At 38.9% G+C, this 14,853-nt stretch overlaps 2 protein-coding genes across 2 annotated transcripts; one reads left to right on the forward strand and one right to left on the reverse strand.

The window, feature by feature from the left end:
• Window positions 1–8,303, forward strand: LOC137011425 (potassium voltage-gated channel subfamily A member 7-like). Its single transcript, XM_067374265.1, has 3 exons — window positions 1–142; window positions 1,051–1,763; window positions 6,633–8,303. The coding sequence occupies exons 2-3, from the start codon at window positions 1,077–1,079 to the stop codon at window positions 7,542–7,544; spliced, it is 1,599 nt and encodes a 532-aa protein (XP_067230366.1). The 5' UTR covers window positions 1–142; window positions 1,051–1,076; the 3' UTR covers window positions 7,545–8,303.
• Window positions 8,304–8,314: 11 nt separating this feature from the next.
• On the reverse strand, window positions 8,315–12,028 carry fgf21 (fibroblast growth factor 21). The gene is made up of 4 exons (XM_067374278.1): window positions 11,750–12,028; window positions 11,378–11,455; window positions 10,980–11,083; window positions 8,315–8,964 (listed from the first exon to the last, which is right to left on the reverse strand). The coding sequence occupies exons 1-4, from the start codon at window positions 11,892–11,894 to the stop codon at window positions 8,653–8,655; spliced, it is 639 nt and encodes a 212-aa protein (XP_067230379.1). The 5' UTR covers window positions 11,895–12,028; the 3' UTR covers window positions 8,315–8,652.
• Window positions 12,029–14,853: the final 2,825 nt, after the last annotated feature.

A 14,853-nucleotide genomic window follows, 5' to 3' on the forward strand; every position in this document is an offset into this window, starting at 1 on the left:
CACCTCCTGTTAGACTCACAGGGTAGACCACCTGGCAGAAGGGGGGACAGTAGATACACAGCTTATGGTGTGGTGCAGGTAGGGAAGAAACACGGATAGTGTGGGGTAACTATTCTGGATCTACGGTCACTAGTGGCAGAAGGTAAGTAGAGGGACAAACAGAGGTTCTTCTTACAAACATTTCAGAGCCACAAACCTCTGTATTTCTTATACTAAATTTAAGAATTATGGGAGATGTTTACTTTCAGGGCATTCTGACACATTTGTTTTCACGTTTTCACCCCTTACCTTAATTTAAGGCTTCTTTCCATACTTCAGTTCACGTGTTGTTTAGGTGTTTTCATATAAACCAGCTCTGTTAATGTACTGTAGTGTTATTCTCGTGTTGAGGGTCAAAGTGGTAATGGAGTCAACACAGGGTTAGGATAGAACACATAAAATGTTTGTAATTTCATTTTTATTTTCAATTTCAATTTTTTTTTTAATTTAAATTCATTATTTAAATATATTACACATATATATTCAGCATTGCAATATATAATTCCATAATTATTGTGTACATCTTTTTTGCTGTCATACATTTATGAAAATATATTGATTTATATGTATTATTATTAATTTACCAATTTTAATTTATTGCATTTTAATAAATATAGAGTTATACATGTAATTCATTTTAAATAAGTAATATTAAAATTACATTTATATTAAATTTAAATGAGAATTACATATTTCTCAGCATTCCATAATTCCATAATGTTATACATCCAGTTTGCTATCATTTAAAATATGAAAATATAATGATTTAAATGTGTTAATTTATTGATTTTAATATTTTAAATATAATATAGTAAACTTAATGATAGCAAGCAAGATGTAAACAATAATTATGGAATGATATAATGCTGAATATATTTAGATATACTGCAAATAAGTGCAAAATAATGTAACATTTTAAAATGTATTTCTATACTATTATATATATTTAAAATTCATTAAAATAATCTGTTAACAGGAAATGAGATCTCTTTGTTTTACCCAATATAACAGACTGAGTAAAAAAGAAAGAAGAAAAGATGGACAAAGGAGGAGGAGAAGGATCTGACAGTGAAATCGAGGCCAAAAAACTAGTAGAGGAGGAGGTCAATGAGAGTGACAAGAAGCTCAAGGACCAGCGCAACAAGGCAGAAAAGGGTGACAAAGAGAAGGGTGAGAGGAAGAGAGAGAATCGAAGATCTGGTTCAATGTGGAGAGGAGGTTGGGCGCTGTCTGAACGACTGGCCATTAATGTGTCAGGCATGCGCTATGAGACACAGATTCGAACCCTGGCCCAGTTCCCTGACTCTCTGCTTGGAGACCCTCAGCGTCGCCTACGCTACTTTGACCCGCTCCGCAATGAGATCTTCCTGGACCGCAATCGATTCTGCTTTGATGCCATCCTGTACTTCTATCAGTCTGGAGGCCGGTTACGGCGGCCTGCCAATGTGCCTCTGGATGTCTTCATGGATGAACTGCGGTTTTATGAGCTGGGAGAGGATATCATGGCTCGCTTCAAAGAGGATGAGGGCTTCCCCAAGGAGGAGCCTCGGCCCCTGCCAGACAATGAGGTCGCACGAAAGCTGTGGATGCTCTTTGAACACCCAGAATCCTCTGGTGGCGCCCGCATCATCGCCATCATCAGCGTGATGGTGATTGTGGTCTCCATCCTGATCTTCTGTTTGGAAACGCTGCCTGACTTCAGAATAGAGAAGGAGATGAGAGAGGTGAGAGGAGAGGGAAGACATGTCATTCTTACAATGTTTAACCAGAATGTGGCTAACGACATATACAAATTGTTATCATTTGCAATACAGAGGATTTTACAGACATTATAATACATATATTGCAACATCAAGCATTTGAAATTTAAGTATAGCACATTATTACACAAAACATGATAAACAACCTGCAGCAAACACATAGTAATAAGGAATAATTGTAGAATGGTAGTTAGCATGAAGCAGATGGGTTTACTAAGCATTCAAAGATGAATGAGCATACATTAAATTAAACTTAATGTATTATTATTAATATATCATTTAAAGTCAGCATGAAATGGAAATGGAAGTACTTCAGCCCCTCGCCACCCAGGCTCAGGCTTGGGAGGCCATCCCCAGATTATCAAGTTAGGTTCTGAACACAATCAAACGTGGTTACTCGCTTCAATTTGCTCGCAGGCCCTCATGCTTCATGGCGTTATCTGCACGTCTGTACAGAGCAAAGTGACACACATCCTCCATTCCGAAGTAATGAATTTACTAGTGAAAGGACCTGTAGAAACAGTTCTGCCAGCCCACATTAAGTCAGGCTTTTACAAGATTCCCATTTGAGGGGGTGGCTTACCATCCTTCCATTCGGATTGTCTCTGGCCCCGTGCACTTTTACGATGTGCATGGATGTGGCCATCTCCTCTTAGACAGAATGGTGTGTGCATTCTGAATTACCTAGAACACTAGACCACATTTGGAGGCCGAGTTGAATATTTACAGGTCCCTGCTCCTCAGTCATTTAGATTGCCTGGGTCTCAGGATCAACCTAGCCAAGTGCTCACTGTCTCCCAGCCAGCGAATATCCTTCCTGGGAGCAGTTCTCGATTCAGCCCAAATGCAGGCCTGGCTCACGCTGGAACACGCGCGATCCAGCAACACGTGCCCTCATTCAGAGTTAGGGTTTCACTCCCTCTCAGAATCTTTCAGAAAATTATTCGCCTAATGGTGACAGCATCATCAGTGATTCTGCTGTGCCTGCTTTGCATGCAGCTCCTGCAGTATTGGCTGAAACCAGCCCATGCTTGGTGTCTCAGACACCTCTCTATCAACGTAGACCATGTCTGTTTCTTGGCCCTGGCCTCTTGGAAGGACCCTCATCTGTACTGAGCCAGTACAGACCAGGGGTTGGTTTTCAGAAGGAAGGTGGTCTTGGCCGATGCCTCCAAGACGGGTTGGGGAGCTATGTGCGAGGGCAGGCTGACATCCGGCTCCTGGTCAAGCACGGAGAGGCTGCGGCATATCAACTGCCTAGAAATGCTGGTGGTTTTTCTGGCTCTCAAAACCTTCCTATCAGACCTCACCTCAAAAGCACCATGTCCTAGTCTGCTCGGACAACATGGTGGTGGTGTCCTACATAAATCACCAAGGTGGACTCAGATCGAGGCCTCTGTACAAATTGGTGAGATGCCACCACTTATGGGTATAATGCAACCTGCACTCGCTCAGAGCATTGCACATGCCGGGCAGACTGAACCAAGGATGCACTGACTCACAAGTGGCTCAACCTTCCCCTGTACTCTTTTCCCCAGTCATGCTGCTCCCTCAGGTCAACAGATGAATCAGGGAGGACAGACACACAGTCCTTTGGTGGCCCCTCTCTGGCAGAACCAGTCATGGCTCCCCGAGATGATGCAGCTGCTGGCAGCAGCTCCCTGGCCAAATCCTCTGAGGAAGGGCCTCCTTTCCTAGGTGAAGGGAATGATTTAGCACCCCCAACCCTAGTTGTGGGCCCTCTATGTTTGGCCCCTCGACGGGAGCCTATGGGCCTCCCAGTGAGGGTATTGAACACTCTCAGAGTCTAGAGCCCCGTCTACCAGACACCTCTACACCATTAAGTGGTCTGTCTTCTCCAACTAGAGTGCAGTACTGAATGAAGACCCAGTGTTCTGTGACATTTCAATGGTGCTATTTTTCCTGCAGGAGCTGCTGGACAAGGGGCGCACCCCTTCCACACTCAAAGTTTACGAACCACGCTCTTGTGGCCAGCCAGTCTATAGGTAGGAATGACTTACTGATTCGTTTCTTGAAGGGGGCCAAAAGGCTGAACTCACCTCACCCCCTTACTATTCCAACTTGGGACCTGTCAACGGTCCTAAGGGCCCTCAGGGGCCTGCCCTTAGAGCCGAGCCAAGTTGCGGCCTCTCTTATTAAAGACTGCCCTCCTGCTGGTCCAAGCATCAGTCAAGCGAGTGGGAGACCAGCAAGCGCGTCTTGCCTTGAGTTTGGGCCAAATGACTGTAGAGTTGTACTGAAACCAAGACATGTTCATGTGCGTAAGGTGGCTTATGAGTCTGTGGACCTCCAGTGCCCCATCGGAGTGAGAGCCCAGTCCACCAGAGGCATGGCCTCCTCCAGGTGTGGTCCAGTGGAATTTCCACTTGGGATATTTGTGTGGTGGCCGGCTGATCTTCGCTGTCCACTCTTGCCAGATTTTATAACTTGGATGTCCCTGCTCTACCAGCAGGGGTCCCTTCTGTTTAGCTGGGCTTTGACCTCTATGTGAGCTCAACCCGCTCAGGACGCCTTCCCTCTGGGCTCCAGCCCTGTGGTCTAAGCCCCTTAATCCCAGGCGAATGCTTTCACCATACCCTAACCTTAGTGCCTAAGGCCAGGGCCAGAAAATGATTGTCATTCTGCAATTGTAGCATGGCATTCCCATAGCGTCTGGGACACAATACGAGTGAACCATATCGATAGGGAGTGTACTTGATTAATAACGTAACCTCGGTTCCCTGAGGTAACGGGAATGAGAATTGCATAGCTAGCTGTGCTACCACGCTGCACAATTCAGTGCTCGCTGCTTCAGTTGTAAAATTATGAAGTCTACAGTGAGATTTGCCTGCTTATATAGGTGGGTAGCCTGCCCGTTTCAGCAGGCTGCAGCACCGTAGGCTCATGCAGGTTCACTGCATGATTCAATCAGGCTTCAGTAACTGGAGGAAAAAGGAGTTTTCCAACAGCATCTGCAACGCAATACTTGTTCGAGTTATCTCAGGGAACTGAGGTTATGTTAGTAACTGAGCACGATATCTACCAATCCTTAAAATTAGACTAAGACCAAAAAAAAAAAAAAAAGAAATTCTCATACTCGCATTTGTGACTGAGTAAGCAAACCCCAGATGTTTACATTTTTAAAGGTTGACATGTTGTTTTTTTGCTACTTTAAATTATGGGAAATAAGACTTAGGCTATTGTTTGTTTCAGAGCATTTCGCAAATTTGTCCAAGTACCATGTATAATATGCCCACTGCATACTGAATTTTGATCAATTGTAAAAAACAATGTTACACTGAATGCTGAACTTTTTAAGAGGCATTTTCACTGACTATATACACAATCATACACAAATCAAGATTTAAAATCACATAAAAAGGGTAATTTTAGAGGCTGAAAAGTCACATTAAAAGAAAAGAAAGCACAGATGAAGAGTTTTGGAGCAGGAGAGAGGGTAGGGTTATTGCTGAGATTATTTTAGAAGTGTCGTTAAATCTGATACACAGATTGGGAGCAGAGACTCTGGGGGGTTGGAAAACAGTCAAGTGACGCGACCATGGAGAGATTCAACTGGCATACACAGACAGAAAAAAGGGAAGGAGACGAGAAATGACAAGATGACAGGTGACAGTATGAAAAAGCGCCTGTGCCTGATCTGTGAGGTGCAATGCAGAGTGTGTCGGGAGCAAGGAGGGAAAGTTAGTAAAGAGTATCAAATTAGTTTCCCAGCAGCGACCCACAAGCCAGCAACCTCAACACGCTGCCAAAGCAGCTCAGTAATTCTACATGGATCAGACAGTTAACGACAAGTAAACTAAAGCGGGCTGGAGAGAGAGAGAGAAATTGTGGAGGGTTACATTCTCAAGTTTCATCTTAGGGATCTAAGGCATTATTTTTAGAGTAAAGGACAACCCTTCAGTGCACATTAACACAGATACAGGAGCTTGTATTAATAAACAGAGCTGAAATAGGAATGGAAACACACACTTCCACAACATCTTATGATGACTTTAGCAAAATCAAAATAAGCACTACGATAAGGAACACACAGCCAGCTAGCCAGACACAAGTTCAAACACAGCACACGTGCAGATACACACTCACATCTCACATGTCATACCATCTAATCTCCTGTCTTACTCTTTTAAAATCTGTTTTCCATGCAAACACACATGCTTAGCTTTGTGTTACACCACTGGTCATTTAAGTAAGATAATACATCTTTATGGAAACAAATTTGAAATTACCACTACTCTGGTTACCTATTACTCACATACTGATGTGGTTTGCCCTTGTGTATGTGTTAGACTAAGTAATTTCTTTATGGAGTCAGAGTGATAAAGAGCAAAAATGACTGACCTTTGAGTGATAGGTCATATATTATGACCTTAACAACAGAATGGGATCTTCAAGTTCACTCAAGAATTAGTGGTCCAATGAGCAACCAAATTTTAGTGGTCAGGCACCTGTTAGGCAAAGCATGTCTGGCCTTAAATGCAGTATCAGAAATTAACTTAAATCTATTATATTCTTATTAGGGTTGGGAACTGAAAACCATGAAATAAATCAACCAGCTATGATAGGAATCATAACATAATGAAGTTTACTGAAAAATATGCATCGATTGTAGAGATTTCTTTGCATAGGCAATCATGGGTAATGTAGATTTTCACCATGAATTCCATTGTTAAACAGGATTCTTTCAAGTATTAGGTTGTAAATAATCTCAAAATATGCAAAATGTGCTTCATATTTATTAATTGCATATCCTTCAGTTTCCAATTTCTGCATCTAATTTCTCTTTTTTCTTTCCTGTCTTTTTTTCCCCAGCAATATGCATACCAGCCTCACCTCGCTGGAAACAATACCACGCACATCCCAATGTCTTCTCCCTTCCATGACCCATTCTTCCTGGTGGAGACCATGTGCATCTGCTGGTTTTCGTTTGAGCTAGTGATGCGTTTCGCTTGCTCTCCCAGTAAGACGGTCTTCTTCAAGGATGTGATGAACATCATAGACTTCTTTGCCATCATTCCCTACTTCGTCACGCTTGGCACCGAGCTGGCCAAGTCTAAAGGAGCGACGCCGTCAATGTCCCTGGCGATCATAAGGGTCATCCGTCTGGTTCGAGTTTTCAGAATCTTCAAGTTGTCTCGCCACTCCAAAGGCCTTCAGATTCTGGGCCAGACGCTGAAGGCCAGCTTGAGAGAGCTGGCGCTGCTCATCTTCTTCCTCTTCATCGGAGTCATCCTGTTCTCCTCAGCCGTGTACTTTGCCGAGGTGGACAGCCCAGACACGTCCTTCACCAGCATCCCAGAAGCCTTCTGGTGGGCTGTGGTCTCAATGACGACAGTGGGGTACGGCGACATGTACCCGGTGACGGTGGGCGGAAAGCTCGTGGGCTCCATGTGCGCCATCGCAGGGGTGCTCACCATCTCACTTCCTGTTCCTGTTATCGTTTCCAACTTCAGCTACTTCTATCACCGTGAGATGGAATGTGAGGACAACCAGGAATACACACATGTCAACACCTCCCTTTGGGAGGAGGAAGAGGGTGGTGAAGAAGGAGAAGATGGCAAGGAAGGGCCCGGGGAACAGGGTGACCGCATTCCTCTCGAAGGAGGCACAACCTACAGGGGTATCTGCGCCCCTCTCAATGGAACTCTCCTGGCTGGGCTTTGTGCAGGGCAGGCCGGAGAGCAAAGCGTAGGGAGCGTTTACCCGCTGGTCACCCAAGTCTGAGAGACTGGAGATCAAAAAGGGGGAATGAGAGATGGAGGTGGTCCTGTGCCGTGTTTAGAGGACACTGCCTCGCTGTGACTCTCTGAATATATTGGGATGACAGGAAGAAGGAATGCAGGAATAAATGCAAGAAACAGAAAATGATTGACACAGAGGCTGAGAAGGTACAAAATGCAGTACCCTGGGAGAGGAAAAGTATGAAGAAGTCACAAAAACATTTATATTAACTTCCATAAAACGTTTTACTAACGTTCCGGTTACAAAACCTTTATTTTGACATCACAACCTTTACACTGAATGTATTTATTTGTAAAACTATTTTTATCTATTCAGAGAGTTGTGACTTAATGCTTGGATGTGTTTGGAAAAATTGCTGAGCATTAACTAAGCTGTGTTTGCACCTTTGCTTTAAAGATCTTACTGGAATTCTCAACATACATATACATATATATATATATATCGGACATATTCATAAGAAGAAGCACCATGCGGTGTCATTTAAATGTCATGTATTTTGTCACCCGGGTTGCAGCCATGAATGTGCCAGGGATTTGTGTGCCTGACGGATGGCTAAAGTCTTAAGCATCACTCATCTGGAACAGTTTAATGTTACTGCTGTTCTGAATGACTATGTTGAAATGATGTGGATGAGAGATGTGTGTGTCTGTGTTTGTGTATTCAAAAGCTTTTTAAGAAAATATGTAATATCTAATGTGTGTGTGTGTGCGCGCTCGATGAATTATGTAACTCTGAGCCATGTTTGTGTACCATTTATTAAAAAGTTTAATCAAACAAAAAAACATACTGACTCAGTTGAACTAAAAAAGAACAAACAAACTGAAAGTGGAATCTGCTCCAGCAGATATCCGTCATGTTATTTAAAATGTAATGTTTAATTTAACAATTGTTTAATGTTTAATATAACAATATTTAAGTTAATAATGATGTATAAATTAATTTAAATCATTTTAGACCACAATAAACAAATAAATAAATACATTCAAATAAATACAGTGTCAGGCAACAAAATACAGTAACAAATAATTTTTTAACATTTCAGTCCAGTGATAATGTAAAGTGTGCCTCCATAACTGACGTTCACTGGTCCTCATTTCTTAGTATGCATGCTGGGACTGAAGAGTGTCTGTATGTGTGAGTTATGTCTCATTCCAAGTGGGTCATCAGAGTCCAGGTTTATATCCTGAACATGCTCTTTCACCTCCTGTTTCAGGCTGTCCTCTTCTCTCCCCGCCACCCTATTCATTATGGGGAGGAACTGAGAAAATGGAGCACCATGTTTCTGCCCTGACTTCTTTGAGAGGAGCGACACAGGAAGCTGATTGTGTGGAGATAGGAAATAAGAATATCCGTCTTCCAGTAGCATTTCTTGAAAGGTGCAGTCTTTTTCAGAGTATTGCAGCTGAAAGAGAAAACAAAACTCAGCATGAGTTCAAGTCTCCAGGGAAAATGATAAAAGTGCCTTAAATTAATATACTTTAACAGCTCATTTAATGTTCACTATAAAAAGTGCAAACCATGTCAAAGCAATTCTACTATTCTATTCTATTATATATATATATATATATATATATATATATATATAAACAAATATGAAACATAAGATAATTTTTTTTTATTATATAAAATGTAATAAAATCTACATTATGATTAAAACCAGACAGAATTGTCAATACAACTAATTATTAAATATAAAATCATTATTAATAAATAAAGTAAATATCAATGATTTTAAATGTTGTTTGACAAATCATAAAAAATATATTATACCGTTCAAATGTTTAGGGGCCGGTAAATGATTTTAATGTTTTTGAAAGAAGTCTCTTATATTATCACTAAGATTGTTTTTGTTTTTTCAAAAACATAGTTAAAACAGTAATATTGTGGATTATTAGATTATTTAAAATAACCGTCTTCTTTTCTAATATATTTAAAGTATAATTTATTCCTGTCATTGCGAAGCTGAATTTTCAGCATCATTACTCCAGTGTTCAGTGTCACATGATCATTCAGAAATCATTCTGATATGATGATTTACTGCTCAAGAAACATTTCAGATTATTATCAATGTTGAAACTGCTTAATATCTTTGTGCAAACCATAATATATATTTTTCAGGATTCTTTGATGAATAAAAAAGGCCAAAACAACAGCATTTATCTAAAATATAATCTTTAGTAAAATTATAAATGTATTTACTGTCACTTTTGATCAATTTAATGCATCCTTGCTGAATTAACTCATTACCCTTTACTTGCAAAAGTCATTACTCATTACCTTCACTATTTGTACATAATAATGCATATTATAAAGTGCCTTTAAATTTCTAAAGAAAATGTGTTTACACTGCTCTTTAACAAGCTAAACTATCATGTGGTGTCTTTTTAACTAATGCCAATTTTGAGTTTGATTTTTTTTTTTTTTATCGACATACAGTACAAAAGTTTGGAACCACTAAGATTTTTAATGTTTTTAAAAGAAGTTTCGTCTGCTCACCAAGGCTACATTTATTTAATTAAAATACAGTAAAAAACAGTAATATTGTGAAATATTATTAAAATTTAAAATAACTGTTTTCTATTTAAATATATTTCACAAAGTAATTTATTCCTGTGATGGCAAAGCTGAATTTTCAGCATCATTACTCCAGTCTTCAGTGTCACATGATCCTTCAGAAATCATTCTAATATGCTGATCTGCTGCTCAAGAAACATTTAATGTGTACAATTGTACAAAATATTTGTGTACAATATTTTTTTCAGGATTATTTGATGAATAGAAAGTTCAAAAGAACAGTGTTTATCTGAAATCTAATCTTTTGTAACATTATAAATGTCTTTACTGCCACTTTTGATTGATTTAATGCATCCTTGCTGAATAAAAGTATTCATTTCTTTAATTTCTTTAAAAAAAAAAAAAAAAAAAAATTCTTACTGACCCCAAACTTTTGATCGGTAGTGTATAATGCTACAGAAGCTTTGTATTTCAGATAAATGCTGTTCTTTTGAACTTTCTATTCATCAAGGAATCCTGAAAAAAAAGTACACAACTGTTTTCAACACTGAAAATAATCATAAATGTTTCTTGAGCAGCAGATCAGCATATTAGAATGATTTCTGAAGGATCATGTGACACTGAAGACTGGAGTAATGATGCTGAAGATTTAGCTTTGCATCACAGGAATAAATTACTTTGTCAAATATATTTAAATAGTACACAGTTATTTTAAATTGTAATAATATTTCACAATATTACTGTTTTTTACTGTATTTTTAATTAAATACATGTAGCCTTGGTGAGCAGACGAAACTTCTTTTAAAAACATTAAAAATCTTAGTGGTTCCAAACTTTTGGACTGTACTGTACATACTCTACTGGATGTTTCACATTTGCAATGATGAGATATAATGTTCAGACCTGTCCTTTCAAGTTGTCTTCATCATCCACACAGAGGTAAAGAGATGTAGCCACACTTTTGATGACCGTCTCTCCCGCTTTCACTGAACGCAGTTCCAGCACACCTGCAGCGCAGCAAACAACACCACACCTCTGTCAGTACCATAATTCACACGCATTACCTTTGGACCTCAAATATTAACAGCCACTGCCCCCAAGAAATATTTTCATAACATCAAAATGACAACAAACGTGTTATTATTTGCATAATCACTATCAGAGATATCATGAACTCACTATCTCTTCTGATAAGGCATTTTTCCTTGAAGGACATGCGGAGAAGTATCTTGACTGTTACTTAATGATTACAGGTTACAATAAACTGTGCTCTTTAACTCATGTTTGCAGCGGTTGCTTACAGTTTTGTCTCTTTACCGGAGACCCTCTGACGGATCCATCAGGATTCATTTCAAGGAACATCCCTTGAAATTTGTTCTCTAAAATGAAAAAAAAAACACAGTTAATGCCTTACAGTACACTTGGGGTACACGATACACAATAAAACGCATTAAGTTTTATAATAACATCACCACACACCAACTAAAAAGGATAGACTGTCATGTTGACAGAAGAAAGTAGCACATGTCACAGTTACCCACGTTAAGCAGATAGCAACATCTAAACATTGCAGCTAAAAAAGCAACAGAAACCCAATTGCCATTACAGAACTACGATGTTAAAAAAAGTGAAAACACAACAATAAGCACATTTCAATCAGGTTAAAGGATTACCTGTGTAGAGCAGGCGTTCCCTGACTTGTGTGCTGAACGGCACAAGCACGTCCTGTGCAGGAACATACATACACCAATGAAGCGTTGGAAACAGAGCAAAAAAGATGAAAAAACAGGCAAAAAGCATGATTGACCAGGTGGGCATCAATCGAAATTGATAGTTTGAAATTTGATGATATCCAAAGGTAAAAAAAAAAAATATCCTCAAGATTAAATAACTTTAATAATAAATCTTAAGCTTGACTTAAATATTAAATCAAATCTAAAAACTACAAAGTTTGTGCAAAGAACTGAGCAGTGATATCCCCAAGCCCTCCAGATATGATGCTTTCCACATAAGACATGTCCCTGTAAACTTGTATTTATATAGTAGTTATGAGAGAGCGACAGAGAATCCATGAGTCACTCAAGTACGAAAAGGAAAAACGATAACAAACTTGTTTTCAGGAAATGAACGAGGATAAACTGATGGTAAATCTCACAAGGCTATGCCAGTCATGCCATTGATCTCAGAGAACAGGGGACCCCCGAACTTCTATATGTTTGCACATCAGAGACGAATCTCTGTTTATTCAATATAAAGGGTTTCAGTTAATTCCCCAGTATTGAGAGGAAATGGGAGTAGAGGTGGAGATGGCAGTTTAAACAGAATAGATAAGAGGCCATAAAAAGCGTTTCATGCTCATCTGTACATTCTCACCTTGGAGATGACGGGACACGAGGACACTACCGTCCCGTTTGCTAGAGAGGGCAGTGTGGCATCAAGTTATGATCAATTAATCTTTTTAATGAAAAAGATCAAGTGTGCTTGTCTTATCTGAAGAAAAGATAACACAAACGTGCTTGCCGAGTCTGTCAATAATTGTTAGATTCCTGTAAATGATTAAAGGCTGTAAATAATGAGGAGCAATTGGACAGCTGGGCACCAGCAAGTGATGGCCGATGTCCTTAAAGAATCACATTCTTTTCCCCAATTGCCATTTTGCCCTTTCATCCTAATACAACTCTCTTAAGCTTTCCCATTCCATCTCTGTGATGTGCACAGAATAACGTCAGTGTCTCTTGTAATCATCTGTCTTCTGTCTCACTGTTGTCCTGGAAGAACGAAGAGGATTGACGTCTTTCTGGCCATCTGCTGCTCTCTCCCATCCTATGCTCTCTCCTTCGAGCGGATTAAATCTCTTTGTCTCATCATTGTGCGAGAAACTTTTGACACTGTGAGCATGAGGGGATTTCGTTACGTATTGTGAGAGCGAGAGAGGGTTTAAACGTGCTTCACGTTGACATCGACTCTTACACAAGAGGCATTAAAGCACAAACCACTCGAGTAAGTTTAAAATAGATTGTTAAGATTTTATTACGCACACCACAGACAGCAGCTGATGTGGTTGTATGAACTCAGAGGGACATTTCAGAGATACATTTAGTGGGAAAACGAATCTATCAGAGATAATAAATACACGAGTCAGACAAAAGACATAATAAACGATAGCTAAAATTTACTAGTTCCATTGCAACACTATATAATAAAGATAATGCATAATAGCAAATGACAACAATATTAACATCAAAGTTAAATTGTAAAGGAAAAAAAAAATTGCTCTTTCTGAGGTTGTTGTTTCATTGCTTAAGAGCCTCAGTGGATTTATTAGTTATGTTTCAGCTGTTTCAGAAATATGGATACAAACAAACAAAACAATTGTACAGTAAGATTACAGAACTACATTGTCCAATGCTTATGACTGGGAAGTATTTGATGAGAAATTTGTGAGTTCATACTGATTTGTGAGATGCTTGATGGAAGATTTTGGTATCATTGTATCAAATCTGAGCACAATTTGAGATGTAGGATCTGTACTAGGCTCTTCTTTTTCCTGATTTCAGGAAAGTCTCCACTTTCTCTCTATTATATTTAATGGGAGAAACAATTAAGATATTAATATTTTCTGTGTTATTCTATTTACACTACCGTTCAAAAGTTTGGAGTCTGGTCAAATGTTTCTCTTATGCTCACCAAGGCTGCATCTATAGCAATAGGAATATTACTATAAATTAATATAATTGTATCTATTTTAAGATATTTTAAAATGTAATTTATTCCTGTGATAATAAAGCTGAATTTTCAGCATCATTACTCCAGTCTTCAGTGTCACATGATCCTTCAGAAATCATTCTGATATGATGATTTGTTGCTCAAAAAACATTTCTTATTATTAACAATGTTTAAAACAGCTGTGCTGCTTAATATTTTGGTGGAAACATTTTTACAGAATTTTTGATGAACAAAAAAAGTTGAAAAGAACAGCATTTATTTGAAACAGATTTTTTGTAACATTATACCAGTATATGAATAAAAGTCTTAATTTCTTAAAAAGAAAAAAAGCTTACAGACCCCAAACTTTCGAACAGTAGTGTAATAATAATTATAATAATAAAAAGCCAGAAAAGCTAAATTAATTTGAAAAAAATAAAAAATAATAATTAATCTCATTTGTGTTTTTTAATAGGCTGGATGTGAATGAAAACTGGCATTCATATGAGTGGATGACTTGCATGTTGACAAAAATGTAGTACGTCGCGTTTGTGTACGTCACGCCCTCTAATCTAAACAGAGTATTTGGTAAATCTGTGCATGCAGTTTATGGGTTCAGTATATGATTCACTTTTTTAAGACCTGCAGAACGGAAAGAACATGAGGGGTACGGAGAGAAACTTCCTCATGTTACTCACAGCTGCTTGTGACGTCCTTGTCACGGTCAAAAGAAAAACCCAACAAATCATAAAATGGGAAATTTCAAACAACTACGGACTGTTTATAGGATCCAACTGCCTCGACTCATTTGAACTGCCTGTTGTCATTTCTTTGTTTATGGTGTACTGGTAGTGAACAGAAGAAATCTAGGCTATAAAAGTAAACTAAAGCAGATCAAATGAGTCAAGGCTTTCCATTCCTCGAATCATTGAGTAAGTTTGGGTTTTTCAGTGCAGCGCAAGGACAGTAAGTGTTCCAACCAATATCCCAGTAGCCTAGATAAATTATATGACAGGGAAGTCAAAGACTAAGTAAAATCAAGACTGGCACAGCACGTGCAATAAACGCTCAA

This window comes from Chanodichthys erythropterus, chromosome 3 (assembly GCF_024489055.1).
Source record: "Chanodichthys erythropterus isolate Z2021 chromosome 3, ASM2448905v1, whole genome shotgun sequence".
Lineage (NCBI taxonomy): Eukaryota > Metazoa > Chordata > Actinopteri > Cypriniformes > Xenocyprididae > Chanodichthys > Chanodichthys erythropterus.